This window comes from Ambystoma mexicanum, chromosome 4p, assembly GCF_040938575.1.
Source record: "Ambystoma mexicanum isolate Mex_15411 chromosome 4p, UKY_AmexF1_1, whole genome shotgun sequence".
Taxonomy (NCBI): domain Eukaryota; kingdom Metazoa; phylum Chordata; class Amphibia; order Caudata; family Ambystomatidae; genus Ambystoma; species Ambystoma mexicanum.
Genome location: NC_090927.1, coordinates 684,815,019 through 684,841,985, shown reverse-complemented (window position 1 = coordinate 684,841,985; position 26,967 = coordinate 684,815,019). Strand labels below are relative to the sequence as shown.

At 44.7% G+C, this 26,967-nt stretch overlaps 1 protein-coding gene across 2 annotated transcripts in view; it reads right to left on the bottom strand.

Annotated features, from left to right (window-relative positions):
* Positions 1-26,967, bottom strand: part of KCNQ5 (potassium voltage-gated channel subfamily Q member 5) — a 1,047,762-nt gene that overhangs the window by 241,083 nt on the left and 779,712 nt on the right. For both annotated transcript variants that reach the window (XM_069606244.1, XM_069606245.1), the window contains exon 7: positions 15,163-15,258. In XM_069606244.1, the coding sequence (XP_069462345.1) occupies positions 15,163-15,258 (96 nt within the window). The remainder of the gene's footprint in view (positions 1-15,162; positions 15,259-26,967) is intronic.

The window sequence follows — 26,967 nt, the reverse complement described above, 5'->3', positions numbered from 1 at the left end:
AATGCAGACGTTAAGAAAATGTGGAGAGTAGAAGCAATAAGAAGCTTAGCTGCATGAAAGGATAGATACGGATGCATTTTGCTAATGTTGAAAAGAAGAAAGCAGCAAGTACAGGCAGTCAAAGATGTATGAGTGGAAAAGGTTAAAGATGGGTCAAAGAGAACACAGAGGTTGTAGGCAGAGGTGGAGAAAGGGAGGACAAAAGGGGGAAAGAGGAGAACCCGGGTGGGGGGTATGCGAGGGAAGTTGGCGAAAGAGGTGGACAATAAAGAATCTCTGTTTGAGGGAATGAAGTTAAGGTAGCATGAGTGAATTCAGCCCTAGACTGCATAGAGGCACAATGAAACAGAGGCATGAAGGGAGTCCGAAAATGTAGGAAAAGAGAAGATGTTGTGAATCGTCTGCATAGAAATGAGAAGAAAGGTTGAACGATTCAATGATAGAGAATAGGGGTACAGTATAGATCAAAACAAGAAAGGTAGAGGGCCCTGGACTGAGCCTTGGGGTACACAAATTGAAGAGGTTGGGGAGGAGAAATATGTACATCCCAGGATACGGAAAAAGAGCAATTGAAGAATTAAGAGCGGAACCAGTTAATGATGGAAGTGGAAAGCACGGATCTATGTGATTACTGTGCTGATTTTACTGTAACAGCCGAAATTGTCAATTTATTTATTTTGTACCATCTTTTCACTGCATATATATGCTGTGGAAGTCCCCTCGTATCACCCCCAACTCCCTCCCACATTCATTATTAACTGTACCCATCCCCCCACATATATATGGGGTGAAATGGGGAGGTTGAAAATGGACATTTTCACCTGTCGCAGTAAAATTGGCACAGTAATTGTATGATCCCAAAAGCACAAGTATAGAAAGTGAAGGAAGCAGAGTAAGATGCCCGGTATCCCTACATATTATCCCCACCAAAAATATTGCCGTGCATATGGTCATTTGTCTCGCCATAGGCGATATTTTTGGGGGGGATAATTTGTGGGAGAGGGGGTTGCTGGGGTGTCCCCTGCTCATTTAAAAATAATGCAGGGGTTGCAGGGGTGTCCCCCGCAGGGTCCATGGCTCAATATCACCACATATGGCAATATTTTTGCGTGGCTATTAACACATGGAACCGATGGCCCACTGTGTCAAAAGCTGCAGACAGATCAAGGAGGATGAGTTTTGAAGAAGATTTAGCATGGCGAGCGGGGTGTCCAGTCAATTGGTCGACAGCAAACTGGTCGACTGCAATTTGGTCGACACCATTTGGTCGAATGCCAAATGGTCGAATTTTTTTTTTTTTATATATATATATGTGTTTTGTGGGTTTTCGTGTGGGAAAAAAAAAAAGAAAAAAAAGGGGGTTCGGGGGGGACCCCCCCAAAAAAAACAAAAAAAGGGGTAAAAAAAAAAAAAAAAATTCGACCATTTGGCATTCGACCAAATGGTGTCGACCAGTTGTCCTGTCGACCAAATGTTTTCGACCAATTGACTGGGAACCGGCGAGCGGAGAGGAGATCTTTGGTGACATGCAGAAGAGCAGTTTCTTTGGAGTGAGGGGGCAGAAACCAGATTGGGTCAGGGGGAGAAAAGAGTGATAGTTGAGATGTGAGGAAATCTGAGAGTAAACAACCCATTGAAGAAGTGACGTTTTGAGAGAAATGGAAGAAGGGAAAAAGGACGATATTTAGATAGAGAAGAAGGGTTCACAGGTGGCTTTTTTAAAGATGGGAATGGTTAGAGCATGTTTGAAGTAGGAGGGCAAGGTGGCAGAAGACAGTCATAAATTAAAGAGAGATGTCAGGAAAGGGATGATTTAGGGTAGACAGTGGGGTGACGGAAATAGGGCAAAGGATCGAGCAGAGAAGAAGTGGGGTGAGCCCAGGCAAGAAAAGAGGCAGAGTCTGAATCAGTAAGGGAGGTAAACAGGAGGGGGACTACTTAGTTTTCTTTTACATCATAAAGGAGTGTGATTGCCATGCAAGAGGCTGTCTTTTCTAAAATTCAAGCGTGGATAGACATGATCTAATTTAAAACTGTATTATATGGTATCTTCATTATTTTTAAAAAGTTGCTTCTAGCAAGTGACCCATTACTTGAGCATGCAACCAAAAGAGAATTTCTATCTGAGATGTTCATTTTATATAATGTCAAATGTGATGCTTCAGTTTCAGCCACACTAGTTATTTTAAGAAGTAAAAGTTGAAGGCAATAGAAGCCACTCGATTATTCATTTAATGATCTATGCTCAGCTAGCATAGCTTTATTCCTATATTGAGGCATTCAATGTTGCCTCATGTGATCTCTGAAACTAACCCAGGGAAGAGAGAACATTGTACTGTTTGGGAGGTATTACGAAGGACAAGGGTATTACTCTGTTCATACACATTGCAATTTAAATATACCAAAGAAAAATATGTTTTCTTCAATAATTACAAATTAAGGAGTTTGCTAGCGGCAAACAGGGAGAACAGAAAGGAAGAGTTTAAAATGTTTGTATTATGTGTTTTTAAACAAAAAGTATAAAATAATGATACAATGATGAATTCAGTTAAAGAAGAGCAAGACAAAAAGGTTGGAGTTTGAGAGAAAAGGAAAGAAAATCAAGTTTAAAATAAAATATATTTTTATTATATTTTCTCAAAACATAACAAGAGTGCAACTCTCAACGTGAAAAGCCCCTAACGCTTTTTACAGTTAGCAAACCCTACAAACAAGCAAACATAGCTTGGGGCAATTCTGATTGTCCACTTTACCATGGGGGACATAAGGTGCAAGCCATTCTGGAATCAAGCCCTCTGGGTTTCTCTATAACCTTATAAGACACAAACATTTCCAACCCAAGGAGAGGCAGTGTATGTCATAGTTATGAACATTATTTACTCCTACATAATCACACTAATACCTCACATGCCTTTTCTAATGAATAAAAGAAGCTAACCTACGGTCTGCCTACATTTTCTACCTACTGTTCATTAGGGGATTGAGCACCACAACCTATTGCCCTGAAATATACTTTTATTATCGAAACCGCTGGTCAAAACCATTCATTAGACCTCACAACCACTTCCTGTTTGACACGAAGGGACCAAGGAACTTTTATTCGGAGCAGTGTTATACCAGCGTACCAGACCAAAAGGAAATGTGTTCTCATGCCTCAAGTAAAGCATAGACAATTTTATTTTCCATATTCATATTTTCTTAGACTCTATTCGCATCATTTTATTCTTTTTCTTGGATGGTTTTAAGTGGTTCTTCAGCTTTCTCTGCATCCCACACTATATAATCCTTTTCTTTCCAGGCTATTCTCAGTTTAGCTGAGGTTGCAGTAAACCTGCCTTCATCCCATGACTGAGAAATGATTTCTTGAGTGTGGAAAATGTTCTCCTTCTTTTTGTTGCTGGCACCAAGACTGGGAAAAGGCAAACCTTCTGTTGCTGAATCTCTAGCGTCCCTTTTCTGGAAGTCACTTATAGAATTCTTTCCCTGTCTTGAGCATCTACACGTTTGACGTATTGAACCAGACTTCAATTCCTGAGGTTTGCTAGGTGTAGGTGTCTTGATTCTATACCATCTGTCAACATATGTAGGGTCTTCCTTCACCTCCAGATCAAACAGCTGTAGAAGATTTGGAGATAGAGGTAATTTGATTGTCTCCTTCAATATCCAGGCGAAAGCCAATAATCCTAATTGGGTTTGCTCTGACCACATTCACAAGATATTCCAGCCTACTCTCCATGGCCTTGTTCCCTTTGATGATTGCTTCCAATGTTGTTCTCAAGCATTTCACTCCTGTGGTAAACTGTCTACACTGTTGTTCTGATTTGTGGCATTCTTTTCCACCATCGCAGTTCTTGTTTCCAGTTGTGCCACTTTCCCAGTTAGTTCGTCAGACTTACTTTCTAAGCGAGACATGGGCTTTTCAATACATCCTAATGCTGCCATCACAGGATCTTTCGACAGTGAGGAGGCCCGAGATCTACCCTTTTCTAGGTTGTCGGCTACATGGAGAAAAGAAAGTCTAAATCCATGTGTTTATCTTGTTTTACAGTAGTCTTTTTCTCTTTCCCCATTTATGTAGTCAATGGAATATGCGTTTGGGTAATAAGAGAGAGCCAAAGTGGGCAGCGTTTGCAAAATTATATCTTGTTGATATTCAATTCCTTTAACCCACTGGTTATTGTTCAGACAATAGAAGAAATGTCTGTTGTTAAAGGAGATGCGTAGTGTATTGCTGATATATCTATATGTTTCTGCTAATGCTTGGGGCAGCGAGAATTAAAACTTCCAGTCCTTAAGAAAGATAGCGGCTTCCTTTCAGCTCTCACTGTTATTGTTGGAAACATGTTGTGCTGCCCTCAGTAAAGATGACTGCCAGGACGTTAGAAGATGGACTGAACCTGCCAGTCTCCCTTCCTTGTCCTACTTGCCTCGATTACTCCTGCATATTTCACCTCAGGTGGGCAGGCTACCCGCTGATGATCAAAGAGCTTGCTGCGCTGTCCTCTGGAACCCACCGGGTTCCTCGCCTTCTCCACGGCCCAGCAGCACAGTATCCTTCGCTCAAGCCTCAGAGGTTTATGTGCCTCCTCGCTATGTTTAACTGGCATGCTTCCTCCGTCAGCATGATCGACCACATCTCTCGGTCTTCCCCTCATCGTAGGAGGCCTCTGGAGAAACAGGGGCTGTCGAAGTACAGCGTCCTCACGTTAGTGAGTAGCAAGGGGCAGAAATCCCTCTTACACCTTGGCCAAACCCACCGAAAAAAACTTTTACAATGGGTATGAAATATATGCAGAGAGGCAGACGAACGAAAAATTAAAGGCGCTTAGTTCCAGTGTTTGGGGTACGAAGAGCAAAGGACAGCAAACGGGACTAAGCACATGGAGGCTTGGGAACAGAGAAAAAATGTAGAGGATAGATGGGCGAGGACTTTAGGTGGGGGAAGAGTAGAGTGACGAGAAGAGATATAGGAAGAAGGATCTAACAAATGTAAGTCAGGAAGATGAGGGGATGATGGAGAAAAGGGGAAGGACATTACGAGGCAGAAGAGATAAGAGTAGGGAGTCTAGGTCCTCACAGAAGAAAAGAAGAAATCCCAGAGGAATGTAAACAATAGGAAACTCTAGAGAGCATAACGACTGCCAGTCAACTTGAGAAAGCTTTAATAACCCACTCAATCATGAAACTGCCCTTGTAGGTGGACTCCCGGGCAGAAGAGGGGAAATAAACACAGTTTCATGCAGGCGCGATCTTGCGCATGTTTACACGCTAGATAAGAATAGCCATTAATATATTCTCCTCTGTGACATGTCATCACTGTGGTGACATTAGCAGAGTGGGTATTAATTGTACCAGAAGTGCGGTGCAGATACTGTACTGCTAATGTTAGCATGGTAGTGATCCATGTCTGAGGCGGTAGGGGGCAGTTTGGGGGCGTATAGTAGGCATGGAAAGGGCTGTGCCTGGCAGGAGTAGTAATCGGGGACCCAGAAGCCTAACACAAGGTAAGCGAGGGTTTGGCGGTGGACAAAACAGCAGGTGTCAAAAGGGACCCCCCTTCAGATGAAGAGAGTGGGGAAGGCTCAGGATGAGGGGTTGAAGGAAACCCTCCCCCCCTTACCCCCTAAGCTTAATGGTGAGTCGAAGAGGGGCCCCAAACAACATGGTCAACTCTGGTGATGAAGGGTTCCATGCAGTATATGCAGGCACCTTCCCCACAGTTTTCCCTGATAGACTAGGAGGACTCAATAACAGTCTTGATCAGGGCATACTGCAGGAACTGGGCAAACTGGAATTTGTCGGGTTTAATTTCCTATTTCTAAATAGTAAATCCATCTCCTTTGACTGCCTTAAATAGCTTAGAAGCAACTCATCAATGCAGTTGATGCATATGTCACACTGAAGGAGGAAAGGCCAATGAAGATCCCTTTATTTTCCAAGTCTGCTGCTGACAGAGAAGACAGGCAATTAATTTAGTCCAGATCAATTTGCCAAACAATTTTGATTATCTACACACTAGCAATAGGTTTGAGAGCAGTAAGATCCTTGTTGGCTAACCACAAACTGGAATCTTCCCCTGGGACCCCTGTTGAGGAAAATGTCTGCAATTATGCTGCTCCTGAACTCAATATTTTTCAGTGGATTACAAGAGCAGGCAATTGCATTTCAATTATTTACTTCAAATGTATATTACTTTAATCCCACTTCCAGTGATGCTTGTCCGGGGTGCAAACAAGTTGGTACAGATTTGAATCACTTGGCATTATCCTGATGTAGCTGAGGTCAGAGTTAATGCTATAGCTTGTGCAGCTGAAATTTCAGGAGTGAGTATCAGTACTGATCCCTTGCTGTACTTGCTTGGCTAGGTCCTGAACTTGGCGCACCTCATGTAGAGATGTATTGGTCTGTTTTTTATTCTATCCAATAAACAAATGGGAATCACTAGGATGTGCTCTATGCCGCTGTAATTTTTCTACATGGTATAAGGACCTGATTTGGGCGAATTAAAATGAAAAGACATGTAGGGTATAGCTCACAATGATTGGCACCACACCAAATGAGGAGGTGCCTGTGAGATAGCCAGATTTACACTTGCTACCTCACAGCTGATTCACAAAGCTTAAAATGGAGCAAATCTGAATATGTTTGGAGCAGCTTTGATATGCTCAGCACAAATGTCATTCACAACGATTGCTCCAGATTGCTCAAGGCTGTTTCAGAGATGATCCAACTATCTCCACATTTGCTTCAGTTTCTGCACATTTGGTGTAAAAGAGTGGGTGCAAATCAGAGATGCTCAAACACACCTATTGATTTGCTCCAGTGCAAATCCTTGAGAATTATGCCATTTAGGTTAAAATCAGATTCTAGGAGTCTATATAAATCAGGAATATAATTTAGATAGCACATATACAAAATGTAGAATATCGTCCCGATTACTCGAGCTCCCTCAAACATCATTCAACCACCTCAGGGTGGGAGGCAAGTAGAATTGTGATGATGAAGTGTAGGACTCAGTGTAATCAAGATTAGCTGGACGTAATCTGGGTTTTACCACTCGTCCCTATTCTTTATCACAGTTTTTAGTCATGAGGATTTTACTAATGTGTATTTGAAGTGCTCCAGGTAAGATTTTGAAGTGGGAGCATTTTACACCCTATTTCTTAAAGTTTGGAGTAAAGGGATGTTTTAGGGAGTAAAAATGTAAGTTCAATTCCCAATGGGAGTATTTTATAAGCGAGTACAAATATTTTAACTGGAAAACAGAAATGTTTTTGTAATAGTTATTCCTTTGCACCTAGTTATTTATACAGAATAAAAGAGACATGTTTACTTCTTCCAATGAGGCAGTGGCTCCAAAGATGCAAGCTTGAATGTGGGCCCTCTTTTGGAGTGGATAGACAAATGATATTGTCTTTGGAGCCGGCGGCACTCCAGTTTGTCAGAGGGTAAGCCTGAGGTCTGCCACTTCCGTTCAGCAATTTTGCACTTACGTTTCAGAGATGTTAGATCAGAATCATACCATCCATTGCTCTTAGGGGCAGGTTTTAGGTGTATCCTCATGACAGGGGCAAGGATATCAACGGTGTTAGAAGTGGAGAGGTGCAGGTTGGCAAGGACAGAGTGAGTCAGAAGTGGAGGTGACGGGGGAGGGATGAAGGTAGAGACAATAGGTGCGACTGACACTCGCCTCATCTGTCGAATGGGGAAGGAGGCTGGCAGTGATGGTGGTGGCTCAAAGAGAGGGCCAAGGGGCCCCAGGTGGGAAGAGATGAGGGAGTGCTAAGAGCTAAGAGGGTTTTAAGTGGAATCAATGACATGGGTTCACAGAGGGCCCAGTAGGAAGCCTGGAAGACAAAAGGGAGCTCCTGAGACACAAAAGAGAAATTGACCTGAGGCCTGGGGAGTTCAAAGGGCTTTACCAGCTGAGATGCATATGTTTCCACAGGAGGAATGGTAGCCCATTGTTCCCTAGGGAAACTGACATATGCCAGCTATGTTCTGAGAGAGGTAACAAGGAGACACAAGGACAATCTCTCCTGAAGGAAATACCACAAATCAGGGATTGTACGGGAGAGAGTAATTCGCCAGTTATCTGCTGGATTGAGAATGTACTGCTTTATGTGCCAGGCAATCCTCCTTGAACTGAATTTTGGCTCCTAATAGGAGCCAGTGCAGTTAAGCTATGATGGGGGTAATGTGCAGAAACTTCCTGGCCCATGCAAATAACAACAACGTGGATGCAAAATGCAGACCCTTTGGACAATCAAATCCAATTGTACACAAGAAAAATTGGGCTAATATCTGAAATTAAGAGAACCAGCAGACAAGCAAATGAAGTCCCACAAGCCTGCCCAAGTTAGCAGGACATAGAATTAATGAACATTAAAGATGAACCACTGAGAACCAAGTGGGAAAACACGTGTCGAGGTTTTTCTCAAAAAGAGAACTTTCACACAAGAGTTTTTCATAAAAAGGAACAACAACAAAGCTGTTTGTTGTTGCAAGTTTATAACAAAAGTGAAGAACTAATGAATTGAAGAACTAATGAATAAATCGTTATCTTTTGAACAAATCGACAATTTCGAAAGTGATTTCTTTCGTAACCACTATGTTGGGGCAACTTGGATAATTCAACCTAGAACATACAATATACAATTAATATTGGGCAGTCACAATATTTGGACTTCCATCTTGCTGACAACACAACTCATATCAAGTAAACTAACTTAGGACTCGCCACAGGTTGACAAAGACTGCAGTCTCTCCATTCTAGTGGCCCAGGAAAATAACTTTGCTGCTGCATGAAAGACTTCTTTGCGTGGGCAAGATTAGAAAATGGAAGTCTCGAAAAAACTGTACTCAGTGTAGGTACTTGTAATAAGCAGAGCTCAAAATAGCAAACGAAACTGTATCGATGCAATACAATTTTGATAATTTAAGAAAATGAAGCAAGGAGAGAGCTGTCTCACCTTAACATTAATGTGAGGGTCCAAAGAAAGAGGCTTATCAAGAGAAAACACCAAAGATTTTACAAAGAAAGAAATAACCTGAAAGTGCCCAAGAAATAGAGGCCTCAGGCAGCCAGGAAATAATACTGTTCCAGAAAAAGATTGGAAAAAAAAAAGCCCAATTGTTGACTTGTTAAGCTTAAAAAAATGTAAAGCATCCATTTCCCTATACCCTGTATGCAGTCACAGAAACAATGGTCATGGCCACTGAATGTGATTTGCATGAACAACTGGGCGTCCGCAGTATACTGTATTTCACTGCAGTGATAGGAAGGCCCCAGCTGGCAACCAGATCCCACAGCAGTTCAGTGCATAGATTGAAAAGCATTTGCGATAAGATTGACTCGCTCTAATTGGAAGACCTGGCTTATTCCAAAGGAGACAATGGATCCTGCTGCTCCATAGAGCATGGGGCAGACACTCAACCTTGTGAACTAGCATCCAGGGTCAGAATTACTGGATACATACCTTCTGGCTACAAGGTAACTGAAGGGACCTGCATACGCTCACTGTGACTAGGATTTGGAAGGAGTAAACAAGGGCCACTAAGTACCACACAAGGGGTTGAATGTGGCATTAAGCACCTGTTCCAGAGGCTGAAATGGGCGTTAACGACCCGGTGGCCCAAGTTAAAAACCTGAGTGAAGAAAGAGTTTTTAAGGGGGGATCCGGAACATTAACACCATTTCCAGCCTCTGGAACAGGTGCTTAATGCCATTAGCACCCCGGGTTCCCAAAGCGGTAACCTAGGGTGCTAAAAAAAAGATTTCATTCATTGAAAGGGACGCCCAAGGCGTGCGGTTCAATGAATGAAATCCTTTTCTAAGATGGCCACCATGGAAAGGGATGGCGGGGAAACAGCTGCGGCGGCGGCCTGCACCGCCACAAAAACAGGTAAGTAGCAGTGGGAAAAGGAGAAAAAACAAAAACAATAAGGGAACTGAGGGTGGATAGAGATTGGCAGGCGGTGTGGAACGGGGGCTTGCACTGGCGGTTCAAGCCCACATTCCCAGCCATCTGATTGGTTGGCACTCCTGCCAGGGTGCTAATGTGATTTCTGGACCATTGCTCCATGAACGCACAGGCTACCATGTCCCCATACAACTGCAACCACTGAAGAACGGCACCACGCCTCATTAGGACAAGCAAGAGTAGAGCGAGAAACACATTCCCTATCTCTGCGCTAACCAATGTTCTCAAAATCCAGCTGCCTGCTAAGGGATGACTTCTCATAATTCATAATCAACTCAATTCCTGGAGAGAGCACATACCCTCTTGAAGCCGAGTAGGATTATGACCACACTGAGTATTAAGTGGAAAATTAGGTTTTTATTGTGAAGATTCAATTGCGAGACAGGTTAATTATGCACACCTATGTCTTTATCTTCCCGGCCCTGACCCTTCTCTTAACCAGGCACAGGCCAACTTAACAAAATGCCTTTACTTAACAAAATAAGCAGTCTTTGTGGAAACAACAATAGTCTCTAATTTCAATCCAGCCTCTAAATTCAACAAAGTGTCTGTGTTTCCAGATAGAACTCCAAGGTCCCTTCCCCGATAACCCTTTCAATCACTCCAATACCTGTGGGTGAGGGGGGTTTCCCACACTACTAACCCTGTATTGCACTTTCCCCTCTCCCTTTCACCCTTGCATTTTTCCCTTCCCCTCTACCCTTGCACTTGCGCGATCTGAATGACACCTGGCCTAGTTGGATCGTTGTCTGTCTCCCCTTGTTCCCCCCCCCCGCCTTGTCGCGCCTTGAAACACTTGTGTATAGGCACGTTACAAATGCCATATCATATCATGTCACACCTCTTTTGTGTCCCTTTGTTCTGTTGTCTTGGAGGTTCTGGCTATCTACTCTGTCTCCTGGGTCGGATGTGAATCACACACTAGACACCGACCGGGCAAGAGTGGTGGCTGTATATCACCAAACTGAGCGCTTGATCTTCAGCCTGGCGTTTGAAGTTTATTTTAATATTTTATAGCACTACTCTGCAAGCTGAATCAACTTTCGGCACTTTTGCCGAAAAATGAACTAAAAATATTTACTGCCATTTAAATCATTGGGTTTTGTAATTCTGATTACAGTTGCAGGGTTTTTCATAGCTACAATCTGTCTATGGAGAACCTGCCACTGGATCTGACAGAACTACGTACCTTTGAGGCATTAACTAGTACCTCCATGGTTCATCCCAGACCCCAGTTTATTGTGTAGAACATTTCTTTGCTGCGGCTCTGCTGCCCATGCAGTAACATATTAAGAAAAATACCTTGAATTGAAGGCATGATTCCATTGGTGGCGAGTGGAAGGTTTTTTGTAACATGTAAGTATGTTCCTCAGTTTCAATCTAACCACACTGCATGGTGTAGGAGTTTGTGTCATTTCCTAAAGATTTGATAAATAGGTTGTTGTTGGATGTGCTAAAATGAAAGAGTAAACTATTGCTGAATGTTCCATTGTTCTTGCTTGATGAATATAGGCTTGTCTGGTGAAGGTGTCTCGGCCTGTCACAGGTTCTATGGCACATCCTCAACGCCACCATCCTTAGTCTTCAGATAATCGCCCCTTGTCAAACTTAGTCATCATACACTTTTGGCCAGGTGGGGCTGAACCTCTCAGTACTCAGTTTGTGAGCTTTCACTTGCATGATTGCAAATATCACATGGTTGCTATCATGGGTCATAACTGAAGACAGATTTAAGTGGTTCCTCAGGGATTCTCTAATGACAGATATTTTTTCTAGATAAATAAAAGGGCCATCTTTTTGTAGACTACTGTATATTCTGGGCCATGGTCAATGTTTTCAATCATCAGGCATACATCTCTTTAAGAGGTAGGTTTCAGGAGCAACTGACTGCGGTTTGCTTAGCTTTAGATCCTAAAGACAAAGGTCAGCACCTGGCCTGCCTGGCCAAGCAAAGGCTTGGGCAGCATGAAACGCATCTTTACCCACAGGTCTCCCAATGCTGATTTCACAAAGATCAGGGCCTGGCTTGCCTAGCCGAGGAAGGGTACGGGCAGCATGAAAATTGTCTTTAAGAACGGGTCTACCAATGCTGATTATGGAAAGGTCAGCACCTGGCCTGCCTGGCCAAGCAATTGCTCGAGCAGAATGAAGAGTGTCTTTACCGACGGGTCTACCAATGCTGATTTCACAAAGGTCAGCACCTGACATGCCTGGCCGAGTAAGGGCTCAGACAGCATGATGAGTGTCTTTACTGACAGGTCTACCAATGCTGATTTCACAAAGGTCAGCACCTGACATGCCTGGCCGAGTAAGGGCTCAGGCAGCATGATGAGTGTCTTTACCGACAGGTCTACCAATGCTGATTTCACAAAGGTCAGCACCTGACATGCCTGGCCGAGTAAGGGCTCAGGCAGCATGATGAGTGTCTTTACCGACAGGTCTACCAATGCTGATTTTGGAAAGCTCGGCACCAGGCCTATCTGGCCAAGCAATTGCTCGGGCAGCATGAAAAGTGTCTTTACCGACAGGTCTCCTGCTGATTTCCTTATTGTCAACCATGAAATCTACAAAGCCTTCAGGCACAAGTGCAGTTTGAATTACAGTGTCATGCTTATAATGTATTTTAGTCAATTCTCTCATGCGCGCTGCCAATCCTGTATTGATATTGCATCTGTGGAGCAGATTGTGCAACTGGTTTTGCAAGTATGGCACGCAAGTGCATTTTACCTCGTTTGCCAGACAAGTGTCTAACCTAATTCAATGTGTATCAGCATTTTTTTTATATATTCGACTAAACTGACATCTTCAGCTTGGGGCGCTCCTTTTGCCAGCATGGACGAGGAGATTTATACTCATGCTATTTTTATGAATCTGTGCAGGCGAACTAAACCCTCCAATAGCCAACTCTGCCATCTGCTCACCTAACACGACCTACCTACACAACCTCATTTTTTCACAGAGTGAACTAGTGGGTGTAAACCAACGTCACGAGCCTAAACATTCTAAAACAGTGTTCCTACTTCTAGGATCAAGGCCCAACCTTGAAAAACAGTTCTTTGTTCTGAAAATAACTGCACTGTTTGTTTAATGGCATACTATGGAGGCCCTGCAAACAAGGTGGCCCACAGAACCACTGGCACGTAGAGTTTTCAGGAAAATGCAAGCCTTCCTTTCTGAAGAATGAGCGGCCACCAGGCCTCGAGTCAGATTGCAGTGAGCTGCTCCAGAAGCTCCTCCCATGTTATAGTGGCTGCAGGGCACTGCCCCCTAAGCAATGCGGTTGGTTCAGACAAAGGGCCTGATTTACAAACACGTTTTTCAATGGGAAAGTCCCATTGGAAAACGCTTTGTAAATCAGTCCTAAAGTGTCTCACCGGATAGAAACCTCAAGCAACCCCACTGGGAGCCAGACTGAACCTAAAGCTCCTTTTATAGTGGTGACTTACTTGAGGAGAGGAGATGTCTAGAAGGGTAGTCTTCTGACAGTTTGGCACTCAAATGTTTCTGGGCAGTTCCGGAAATGGAAATGTGCCACATTTCCATTTCCGGAACTGCCCAGAAACATTTGAGTGCCAAACTGTCAGAAGACTACCCTTCTAGACATCTCCTCTCCTCAAGTAAGTCACCACTTGCAGAACTCAAAACCAGTTAATGCACCACTAGGAGAAAGAGTGAATATCCAGCACTTTGGCAAGTATGTTAGAGTTGTAGAGAATGTCCACCATATATGTAATGCAATGGCAGCTGCTGAACATCTCAGACCCGAACCTTTTATGATCTGGGTCACACCCAGGGCTTCCACTGCTATTTCTAAGGCTGAAATGACTTAAGTGTCAGCTGTGCAGTGTGTGGCTAGGCAGGAGGATATGCCAGCTTGCCATCTGCTTCCCTATCAGCATGTTGTCTTGAACAGCCTCGGGCCAATCCCACAAACTCTGTTGAGAAGCTTAAACTTGTAAAGCGCTTTGGGTTAAAGCGCTATATAAATTTAATAAACATAAACATAAACAGAGAGTAACTGGGACATGTTGGTGAGCTTCTCCGATTCCTGAAAAAATAGAAACTGGTTTTGCTCAATCGGCCTATACACATGATCCTGAAACTTTGTTACCCAATGGACTGTGCAGCTCTGCGCTTCTCCCTCGATGGATGCGCACTACATTTTCATGGGGGATGGGGGGAAGAGGGAATTCCATAAGAAGGAGCAGCAGATGCACAGGGAGCCTTCCTTTGCAGCTTCTATTAGCGAAGCTAAATATTAGTGCGCCAGTGCAGGGAACGATAAGTGCTGGGTAATTGAAATGAGCTGTCCCAGAATAGCACCTAAAAACAATAAATGCGAAGCAAGATCAGCCACCATTCCCGTCCCGGTTTGCATGGATCAGCATCCTGCAGAGACCTGCCTCGCCCTGCGCGCTTTGACAGCCACATTGCACTTTTGGCAGCGCCTTCATTCAAGCGAAATCAATTGTAATCAAGGGCATTTAATCTAAAAGGATTTAATGAAAGCACTCCCCACTCTTAATTAGCAGTAAATCAGATAGATATGAAGCTACTTATTCATAAAATAAGAGTTCCGCTAGGCTTGCGTCTACAAGGCGGGCACAGTGGAAACAGCCAAGACCAGCACATTTTCTTTCTCCGTGCACTTTCATGAATGATGGCTGGCTCAGCCATCTTGGGACGGGGAGAGAGATTTAGCAAAGAGGAAGCTAGTCAGGGAAAAATGCCACTTCTGCATGCTGCTCCCTCTCCAGCTCAAAGCAAGGGAAGGGGACAGAGGAAAGGGCAAGGAAAGTGAAGGAGGGTGCTGCATTTTCTTTGCTATCCCTCTTCCATAATCATTATGTTTTCTGCAAGGTTTAGGTGGGCGTGTACGAGTGTTGGATTCAGTGGCTAAGCAGATCTCTTGCAGTGGTCCTCAGCCCAGCGACATATGACCCAGCCAAGACCGTGAGGAAGTGTTGCTACTTTGGGGAGGCTGAATGGCCATTGAAAGCCGCTATCCCTAGGGAAGGACTCCCATCCTACTGAAGCATATAGTGTGCTCATGTGTTGCCCATTGCAGATTATTGGACCAAGCCCCGCCCGATTCATAGGGGCGGGCAAGACTTACCTGCCATCATCTGCAAAGCAGACAGGGTCAATGTACATAGGACTGTTTGGTGCCAAGACTCACCTGGATTAAGCTGGCCGCTGGATTCCTTCTTTTCTCAAAATGCTTCTGCCGATGCTGTTCCTGCACCTTTAGTGCAAACCCTGAGCCAAGAATTCCCTAGGGCAGAAGAAAAGAGACCATTGTTCTTTCCACTTTGAAATGAAAGGCAGACGAACGAGGAACATGAATACAGCCTGAGAAGAATGGTTCAAATTGCACACATTGGGCTCTATCACAGCATTGGCGATATCCCGGTGGTAATACATCTGAGATACTGCTAACGCAAATAGCGCTACCACTACTCAATCCGGTGCTGTTAGCACTGCATCACAAGTAGCCGTATGACTGTAAATTCCCATTCCCAATGGGGTTTTTCGGCGCAATTAGCGCTACTCTAATCGTTTGGAAAGTTGAGGTTTTGGGCTTCATCACGAGTTGGGCGTTATCCCTAATGGGATATCGCCCAACTTTATTTGCGTTACCAGCCACCCATCTGGTGGTATTACCGCAGGATCACAGGTTGGGCGGTAAACATTATTCCCCATTCGGTCCTGGGGACCGAATGGGGAATTTTCAGTGCAATTACCGCCGGCTCTGAGCTGGGGGTAAACACGCCATACTAATGATTGGGCGGATCCTTAAATGTGGCAGTAGCCCCATTACCACAGCATTTAAAGGCTACCGCCCAACTCATGCTGAGGCCCTTTTACCTCCAGCAAAGAGCTGGAGGTAAAACTCCAATTTTCTGCCCAACTCATGATTGGGCCAACCCTTAAATGCGGACATAATAGCGTTACAGCCGCATTTAAGGGCTACCACCCAACTAGTGATGAGGCCCTTTGGGTTTAAGGCGGTCGAGCTCCTAGTGGGGGTGAATACTGCTGAAACGTATATGCACATTGTGATCGGCCACCAAAAATTATCAGCAGAGTTCCTCCCGTTGTTGAAGAGCTGGTTTGCATTTTTTGGCATAATTGCAGTGGAAGTAAAAAAAAGCCAGCTTTTGGAGCTTATCGTTAGAATCGATAAGAATTCAATGAGAACTTAAGATAATAGTCAATGCCACAGACTGTCTAACCCCAACCCCCCTATTGAGACAACTGAGCAGGTGGTACTTTTAATGCAATGTCATCCAGTGACTGAACTATAATATACAGTCTACCTCAAGCTGTACATTGTGATGACATTAACGGTCACATCATTGTTCTCTGGCATAAAAAGCAAGAGCCTATGAGCTGAGTGATTTATAAAGGAACAGAACTCCAAGGTGATTTTGAATTTTCTTTCAATCTACATTTTGGGTCTATGGTCTTCTTTATGATTCTAAAACAAAGAAAGAGTAAATGTTAAAATGTCTGTTGGTTGTATCAAAAATAGCAATCTAGTGGGAATTCATTTCTTTAGAAGATTTTACATTTAACGTGGTTCCCTAGTTCTGACTCTAGTGAGGCGCAAGGATGAGCTTTGGGTGGAGATGGGCCCCAGGACAGGAAAGGGGCTCACAGTGGCCGTCGGCCATAGGGCAGATATGGGCACTGGGTTCAGGATGAGCTAGGATCAGCGATGGGTCTTGGGCTGGGATGTGTCTTGAGGTACGCCAGAGCCTTGGCCCGGGATGGGCTTCAGGGTGGGGTGAGCCGCATGCTATCGCCTGACCCCAGGCCAAGGATGGGATTAAGATGAAGAGAGATGAGCCTTGACGTGGGGATGGGCCTGAGGGCAAGTGTGGGCCTTCAGTGGGGATAGTCCGCGGTTGGGGATAGGCACTGGGATGTGATTGGTCTCCGGTGAGGAGCAGTTTACCAATGATTTTTGAGACCGCATCTGGAACTATGGGTCCCAGTCTGCAGGTCAAGAAGGGCTGCACTGGAGCTGATGCATGGAAAGTCTGTCACATGCCGCAGAGTAAAGAATCACACATGTACATTTGTACAGACAGGAGAAAAGGACGGACATATGGAAACCATGGCCCTCATTACAACTCCGGCGGTAGCCGTGCCGGTAAAAACGGCAGGCTGCCGCTGGTGTCGTGTTTTTTTTCGGCGCCAGAAAATGTAACTCCCCATTCCCATTTGAGTCCCGTAGGACTCATTGAGAATGGGGTGGACGGAAGCACAGGCACCGTGTGCAACAGTGCTGGTGCTTCCGTCAAAGTCTGCGAGTGCGTGCCGTTCCGCCTGTCAGGTCAGACCTGGTAGGCGGGACAGCATCCCGGTCGCAAACTTGTACTCTTTCCCGTTCCAGTAACAACGGTGCCGGTGAGTCTGCCATCACTGTTGTTACCGGACCGGCAGGGTCGTAATGAGGCTCTCCATGTTTCATTGGAAATGGAATTGCCCCCCCTGCCCTCCCAGTCTTTCAGCCCTTTGTAGCATTTAGGATTCCCACGAGTGCGCCCGCCACTGCACTTCACTGACTGACCGGCTTGATTCAGCCACTCGCCTGATGCCAGGTTTAATTGGTGCAAAAGGGTCTCCCCGGGCCAGGCTTTTATTGCTTAGACGCTGTCCCTCGTGCCCCCATTACACGCTGCTGTGATACCTATCGATCGCACACAGCACAGACGCTCAATAGCGGACGGAGAGCAACATCCATCTCCCAGACCCTGCAGATAATCACCCGGTTATTGATACGCGAAAAGAACATTCATTGTCTCAACAATAGACAAGCAAAGGTGCTGTGCAAAGCGGCTAAACAAATATTCAGAACGTGTAGAAAATCCTGCACAATGAAGTCGAGGGCGGCCGCCCAGCATTTGCCTATATATATGCATTTCTCATTTCCATAAGGATTTTTTGAAGACCTACACGGGATGAATCTGGCGTCAAGGCCACGTTTCAGTGTCCGGTCCGTATTGCTAGCTTAGACTAGTCTCTCCCCAGTAGGCATTTCCTCAGCTTCAGTGAGTGCCTAGAAAGGGCCACTGAGTGCAAGGGAGACTGAAGAGTGGTGAAATGCCCTCATTTCCTCAGGAGATGGCTTTGTCAGCATTTGGGCTTTTCCTTCTAGGAATACTTGGGGTAAAATCTTCAAATCCTCGTTTTTAAATTGAAATGGACTTGGAACTACAAACCTCAAAGCCATCTTGCAGACCCCATGAGGCTGGCATGCATGGTTTTCATGTGGCTTGTCTGATGGAGAAACCGTCAGAATGCACTGAAGGGGCCAATAATGGGATTGAGGTAAAGAGTTGGGCATGGGAATCGTGATCAACGTCGCATTATTGACAGCATATTACTAAGCAGGCATCAGCAGCTCCATCGTTAAGCCTAGATTTCCACATCCATTGAACATGACTTATAAATGTTGTCTTTGACTAACTTGAATGGGTTGAAATGACTGCAGACAATGCCATGCAGATGTGCTCAGGGGTCCAAAGTTTATTATGCGCGGGAAGATACATATATTTCCCATTGACTTTCCCACATGACCTGTTCCTGCAGTCCATTGCAGGTGTGGAGAGAAATATATCTACTCCAGAACATTTGCATTTGAAAGAAGAGCTAGCTGGCTGGTGCCTTCTGATGTTTTGCATAAGGCCGTTCCGTGGTTACTTATAGAACTAGGTTTGAATATAAACTACCCCTCCAAAGTGTTGCGAGACAGATACATATTGGTCAATTTCAGCACTTTCAGATAAACACATTTCAGAAAAGTACTTCAAGATCAGTAGCATGGACAGTAAGGTTACAGGATAATGCAGACCACCCATAAATGTTTGGTTAAGGTAGTTACACAACCTTAACTACAGGTCTTCCAAGGCTTCTTTGCGCTGCTCATGACCTCACTGACCACAAACGACACAATTAATGGCCTTACTGATGGCTTACAATGACATCACAAAATACATCATCAATTACAGCAAAGTAATAAGGCCCATTGGTTACCATCGGGCCACAGGCCAGATGCTTCCCGAGTGGCACGCTGCATCGGAGAGTGCACAGTGTGAAACAATCCCTTCCAGGGGGGGTCATAAAGAAAGACTGTTGGACTCTGGGGACCAGGGAGGACACTCACTTTGTGATGCGACTTCAGGAGGTGAAGTATGGAGGACTCCCCAGAGCCCAGCTAATCTTCCGAAGCCCAGCAAGAAGGCAGTTCCAAAACAAACTTTCCGGAAAGTGTCTCCCCTTTGAGCCACACAGGAAGAACTACACAGGGTGAAAGGGTAGGTGTTCTACACTTTAGAGCTCCAATCAATACATATTTAGGATCAGAATCACAAACAACATCAATGTTAAGATACAGCTTAAAAGAACACTGTCACAAAAACACCAGGCCCGCAGTGTCTGCTCTGCCAGCCCATTCATGCAGCAGAAGAAGCTCTCATCAAGAGTTCGGAGGCAAAGAAATGCAGGTATTGTCGTGGGTGGAGGAGGAGAAGTGAGCAGTAGCTTGGGAACAGGAGCCAGTGGGCAGGTTACTCACGCACAGCACTCTGTGCGCTGTAATATAGAAAGTTGACTGGCGACCCAAACCTAAGGAGCTGCCCGGCCACCATGACAGGAGCTCATGATCCCAACATGGCAACTGGCAGTCTTAACATCTCTGCACATAGTGAGCTGACAATCCACACAGTAGATTACATGCAGCAACGTAACACATGTGCCGGAAAAGGAAAAGAGGAGATGTACATGGGGAGAAAGAAGGGGAAGGAATCGTTAGCCAATATTATGACAAAGGCAAATGAGACAACAGCACCGTTAATCACAGACAGCATAACATGCACTAGAATGTAACCTGCTTTGGGGGATCGCGAAAGGCATTCAGAGAGTTGCTTATTGGGGAAGTTCTGAGGTCAGAAAGAGAGTGAGACTGTGGAAGGAGATTACTGCTTGGCATAGCACTGTTGGTGACATTGCAAGGAAGGCACCTTGCACAGAGCCTGCCAGGGGCTATAGCCACGACCCTGGTGGAAGCCATAGGCCACCAGAACCAAGAAGAAATGCAGTCAGCTCTCCTCCCGAAGGTCTCCACATACTGTGGGAGAACCCTAACCCTGATAAGGAGACATCTCAGACTGTGGTGGGCTCTGATTTGCAAAGAAGAAACCCGAGCTTGTAACGGGCTCCTGCCTGGTAGAGTGACCCTTCTTTGGTTGGTGAGTATAACTTCAGTCTGAAGAGCACCCAAGCAGGGAGGGTTCTTACTGGTAACATCTGAAGGTGTCCCTAGGACCAGAGGCAACCACAAGGTGTTTACCAAGTCAGAAACTGCTGAATGTATGACCACAGAACCTAGAAGGGTGACATGTCTCCTGAAGCAATCATCAATTCATCAAGAACAACGGCGAAGTCAAATGGAGTGCTTGAAGTATCCTCAGACTGTTTTAACTGAAGAAAAAATACAGGGTGAGGCACCCCTGCTATAGTGTTGTTGGAATAAAGGGCTGGACATTGGAGAATGACATTAGGTCTTATTAGAATAGACCTTCAAGCTCAACTTCATTACTCCTCCATTCCGACTCTGTTAACCCTATTTTTGTTTGCTCAAACTGTATAGTTGGCATATCCCTAGTCCCCGTAGGAATGTCTGACCCTTACACTGGCCCTCGGTCCCCGGGATGAAGCTGACCCAAGAGATAGGATTTAGGAATGCTGCCTAAGAAGGCTGGTCCAGGCCTAATGAGACACCAATTTTGGGGGTTTGAACATATCATTTTATTTATTTTCCTTCGAAGCATGATTTGCAGTATACCTCCAATCAAGCCGTCCTTGGTTTTTGTTTGCACTTCTCTTTAACACCTATACCGGACTTTCTTCCAACTCAGAATACAGCTGTTGTGCCCCAAGTTATACATTAACTTAATTAATTTGAACTGTTTTGTAAAGTTTAATCTGTGGGGTGAGAGCAGGGCAGGTTATTGGGGGATCCTTAAATTTGCAATCCAATTTAAACTCCCAATTGTGAATGTATGCCCTCCCATTGTGAAAACGCCACAGGATGGATATGTACCAAACTGGCAATCTTCACTTGGTTTGGTGAAAATGATTTCAGCTTTTTTGCTTAAAAAAACCCAAACCAAGGAGTAGGCCAAAAGCCCACATGGATTTTCTTGCATTGGGTCTGCAGATAGCCAGAGGATCTATTTAAAACTTCAACAGAGGAATCTGATTGGATGATATGGCACTGAAAATGATTCAATCGCCCACCATTCTGGATGCCCAGATCCGAATGCAGATCTTCAGCTCCTGTGCTGCAAACATATTTGAAAGGAGGATATATCAGTCCCAAATGGCACTGATTATCCCGACTTTCGAGTGGGAGAGAACATGTACCTTTGGGGTGCAATATGCCTCGTTTAAGAAAAACCAGGGACTATTCATGGGAGGTGCAGTAGTATGCACGTATATGCATGCTCTGGCAAAGTAAGATGGAGATTGCACACAGGAAAAGCCACTTTTAGAAGGCTAATAACTTAGTCCCCATCGGCTGAACTGTATGAAAACTTCCAGGAAACAAATAGCCAACTGTGAATATTTTTGGAATGTTTTGTGAAGTCCTGCTCAGAAAGAAGGCGGGGCAAAACTGTAAGGATGGTCCAAAAATAACCTTTCCCATCTTCTTTGCGATGGAACTGTATTAAACATCAGAATAAAGATGTACAATCCACTGGAAATCACCCTGAAACGTTTCATGGTGTAATTCCCTCTGTTGGGGGGTGGGGGTGGCAAGGTTATAGGGAGGCCCATATAAGACATTTCCCATTCATCCGATGGATGGATTGACATCAACCTTGGATGCGAAAGTGGTACATAGAGTCACTGGGCCCTGGTAGCTGCCCATTGGCAAAAAGGAGCAAATGTCTCTGTTCGACTAGGCTCCAGGCCATGCCTAGTGGGCGGTGAAGGTAGGGCCATTGCCTTGGGCATGGTTGACGCACATAGCCTGGGCAGAGTGACTGATTGACATGGCTGCAAGCCAGGTAGGTTTGCTGTGCCTGAGGCCATGCCTCAGCAGACTAACCACTGGACATGGCAGCAGGTCATACCTAGTGGGCATGTACCCTAGTCAACAGTGACTGCTGCGCCTGGCCACAGGACATGACCAGGTAGCACTGCATGTATGGTAACTGTTCATCCTCACCCTACCCACATGCAACCATATACTGCGAGTGCTGCATCTACGGCACGCCTTTCTTCCGTACCCCACACTTACCATTTGTGCCCAGTGGACATGGCCCAAGGACATGCTTTGTACAGTTGCATAACCTAAAGACATTCTCACTGTCCTATTTCCCTCAGGGTGCTCACAAATTGGCGCCATATGTGATGTCATCCAAGATGTCAAAAATGATGTCATTCGTGATGTGTGCTGTCCAGAGTTGTGCATGGTGGTGGGGGAATTGTGGTTGCTTTTCTAACCATACCTACATAATTTCTGTGGTTTCAGCATTTTTATTGCAACCATAACGTGCCTTCAACTGTAATTTTCTCAGTGAATTTCAAAGGTGTTTATGACAAAAGTTTAGCAACAACTTTATTCAACAAATATATTTGAGTGCACTTTTTAATGGCATATTCCAGAACTATTTGATCAAGCTACCAGTCACTGTGCCTGGATCATTACCTGCAGTTATGCTCTGGGTACAGGGACCCTTCTATCCATGGCCACAGGGCATGGCTTTTAACCATGGCCTGGGCATGTTGACTTTAACTAGAGTGCCCACTGGTTGGGTATCTCTCCATACCAAGAGTGATTGTTCTCAGGGCAGGACTTTTACCCAGGGCATGGGCGCGTTGAACCTACCTAAAGTGTGTGCTGGATATGGCCAACTTGGCCACTGTACCCAAGGCAAGGCCTTCCATGCCTTAGGCACCACCACACTATGTGAATTGCCTGATGGGCATGGCCTGTGACAAGGCTCCGTCCATTATCTGTGAAGCTACTCTTCTGTACATTTCCGAAATAAGTAATTGAAAAGGAACGGTTTCATTTTGATTCTCCCATAAGATTGGCCAAAAAATGCCCCCACCCGCCAGACGGAAGTTCAGAAACGTTAAAACTATAATTATAGTAAGCTGCAAATGCATTTTGGAATGTTTCATTGGCTTATAGCCATTAGGCCCAAATTATAACCTCCCCGCCCCATATCCTCACCCGCACCCTCCCCCGAAATAGTATTGTTCTGTCTAGTCCAATTTCACTCTAAAATTGCCAGGGGATGCAAACAAGGTAATACATGTATCCCTTCGGGTACTACTCCCAGGTCTGCAAATCCCTCTGCCACATTTTGCCATGTTTTTTTCTTGAAACAGGCAAATGTCCCGCTCCCTCCTCTGTGGTATGCCCTGGTCCCCATCACGGACAGTACATTCGCCAGGCCAGCACAATGTGCTATGCCCATTTCAAACGTTCTTGCAATTTGTATCCAGGACGGCAGTTGGGCACACATGTTTTAGCCAATCACATTCCTGGGTTAATAATGTCCACGGACCCAACACATTAAACCTATATACTTTTTTTAAAACTAGTTTTTGTTATAAAATAAAAAAAACTCGGATGGACTTTCGCCAAAGTAAACGAAAGCACGGAATTGGGCCCAGATGCCACCTTCTTGAGAACATTTCGTGTGAATCATTCCAGCAGTTATTACTGTAGAGGATTGCCTTTCAGAATGATTGCCTTTTAGAGTTTGAAATTCAATTTTTGCGACAGATGTAGATAGTAATTAAAGTCACTTTCACCGTCATGTGACTTTGTATACATGAATACATCATAGTACTGTGTAATCAAAGTGGGTCAGAGCTCAGAAAGCACTGAAACAACTATGAGAGCATGCTTTCTTCTCTTTATGCAATCAGACAGTCTGCACACAGGCTCCGAACACCCGTAGGACGCTTCCATCCATGCTTCTCCTTTGCTCTTCACACTGCCTTCAGCTCTCCAGACAATCACCAAGCTTGGAATGCAAGCTCTGTTTCCCCCATGCATTTTATCTAGAGATAAATAATGTTCAGTGAATAAACCAATAGATCATTATATCCCCAGCTGCCAAAACCCCGGCTTGGAAAGAAAATTACAGCACTTCTTAGTACTTACTAACCTCTAAGGAGACATGGGGCCCAGCGTGAGGAAAAGAGATTGGATAACTAGGAGGCAGTGTCCCACTTTTACAGATAATCTGGTATTGTTTTTATTTAGTGCAACAGTTACAATTAAACCTTATACTTTTAAAATACAAAACCTTTGATATACCCAATACAATTTCCTTCACTGAAAATTAATTATATTAAAATTTACCAAAGGAAGAAGCAAAACATTTTCAAGAAACCAACACTTCATAAAGAAATCTAAGAATTGCCAAAGTTAGAGATAACTTTGAATGCAGCTCCAAAATTGTTCTTTGATAGATATACATGGACAGAAGGTGAACCCCTGGTAAAATCGATTGATTTGAAATCGCAAAAAAAAATTCTCCACTTACAATTAAGAAATTTGACATGGTAGGTAGGTGGCACGCCCCCATTTTTTCATTTTCTTTTTTTTTAATCTGTTATTTATATATCGCTCTCGCCAAAGCGCATTACATAGAACATTTCATATACAATATCACCAAACTAAAATTGGTACTCAGATCGTTTCAAAGATTTGCAGCCTTGCACCCACAAGCACAAGGACCAACTAAAAGGGTCTATAAGTGCTTTGTATTGGACACACTTAGAAGGAATTCATGCCCTTAATGTGCAGTGTGCCCAGTCCCTGGTGCCATTTGTGCCACATCCCTCAAACCCTTTAGGAAATATCTAGCAGCCTTCACCTCCACAATTTGAAACAACTCCCCTCGTTAATCACCCTGATCCTCTCCTCTTATCTCTAGCAACAAAGATTTCTGTCCATACAGCAATCCTTTGTAAAGAGCAAAATCTTCCTACCCTCAAATAAAAACTTCTTCTTAATAATCGCTGCTCGCAACAGGAGGTCGCTGGAGTGCGGGCCACATAGTGTCACTACGAGGGTTTCTCTCGCTTACCATCACATCCTCTGTGATCAGGATGCTTAATACACTCAAGCCAACGGATCCTCAGCACCTAAGTTGAAGTAGGAGTGGCTTGGACTGAAGATGATGTGGCAAATGCTGGAGGATGGGAGTGCAGCCTATGTCTAGATACAGGCGGCTGTTCAGTTGTAAAGGTGATGTGCCACCATGATTGCTGTGTGCAGTGATCTCTGGATATTGGGGGTGATTCTTCATTGCACAGGATGTTGTCTGGATGTGCCAACCCTCTGGCTCCATGCCCACCCCTGTGTCTGCACCCAGATTTGAAGATGAGTGTTTGGGGTGTGCTTTTGGCTAGTGGAATTCCCCAGTCACAATGGCTTATGGAAAATAACACCAAAAGCTAGGTCAGTATCCAACTTCTTCCAGACAAGACCATAACATGGAGCTGGTTCTATCCTTCTAGGTGCATCTTGGGGGAAGCTGCAGACCAGCAGGTTCAGCCAGGAAAGCTGCATCTGTTAGCATCCATGGTACCACTGTATACCAAGGCGGATGGTCTTCAAGGTCAATTGGTGGTAGTTGAGTCTATTTTGGGAGAGGTGTCAGGAAGATGTCTAAGACTACATTTGATGTGCCAGGCTTTGCAGGGTGACTCCAGACGTTTGAGGAAGTATTGCGTGAAGTCGCAACCTATAAATACCATGAAAAACATTCAGAGATGTGCATCCCAAACCATAATAAAGATGGGTCTTTGGATTGAACACCTTGATAATAAAGTGAGGGAGGCCATCTTGATGATTCTGGGCATCCCACCCAAGGCGTGTGAACGAAAGCTAAGGGCTTTTCTGAAGGTCTTCTTCATTAAGGAACTTCAACTGGGTGCTAGGAATGTAAGGTTTCACTGCCTGTAAAAGCCTGGGTTCCTAGCTTCCCTTCTATTGTGTACAAACTAGCCCCTGGTCAAAAAGCCAATCACATGCTCTGTCACAGGAAGCACCACGTGAGCATTCCCTTTGCTTCCCTGCACAAGCTCTAATTGTGTTAGGGCTCGCACCAGGGGGTTCTAGTGTGTGCTAGGTGACCGTCGACCTCGAAGCAACAAGAAGGGCCAGGAAGGGTTTGGGACACAGGCAAAATAACGAACTGCCTCCGAGATCACCCCTACAGTCACAGTACCTGGCAGGTTAATGAACCAGAGAGGCTGTGACCTTGGTGAACACTGTGAAGAGCGGGAAAGAAACCAGGGGAGGAGAGAAATACCTTCTGGTGTTGTTGAACATTGTATAAAGAACTATGGAAGATATCAAAGGGGACATTATAACATTATGCTGTTTTAGACAGGGTCAGCGGTAGAGTCAAAAGGAGGGCAACCACCTTTTCTTTTGGAAAACAGGCAGTATGTGCACAGAACTGCCAAATCACACAGACCAAGAAACAGGCAATTGTATAGAAGGCAGAGGCAGGCACACAGTCTGTTGAAGACTGACTGACAAAGTTTGGGGACAGGCGCATTACATCCATGATGGTGGCTCTATTCTCGTTGGCTTCTTTGTCTAGATTTTCTCAGGGGAGCGGGAAGATAATTAATTTTTTCCACCACAACTCTAACGCTGGCAGTTACTTTCCTCTCTGTGCTGCTACTTTCACCGCAGAATCGTTGAGCGCTTTCTGGCAACAGAGCGCCAGATTGAAAGACTAAATTGCCCTAACTGAATTAGTCAGCTGCTGTATTTATTTTTTAACTGCTGTAAACCGGTATTTAAAGAATCAGTGCAACAAAGGCACCTTTCTGCTTCCAACAGAGCGGCTGATGAAGTGGAGCCCTGCTGTGGGTAACCTATGACTGCTCAGCGGCAAACTGTGCCAGCAGCAATTTCATCTCC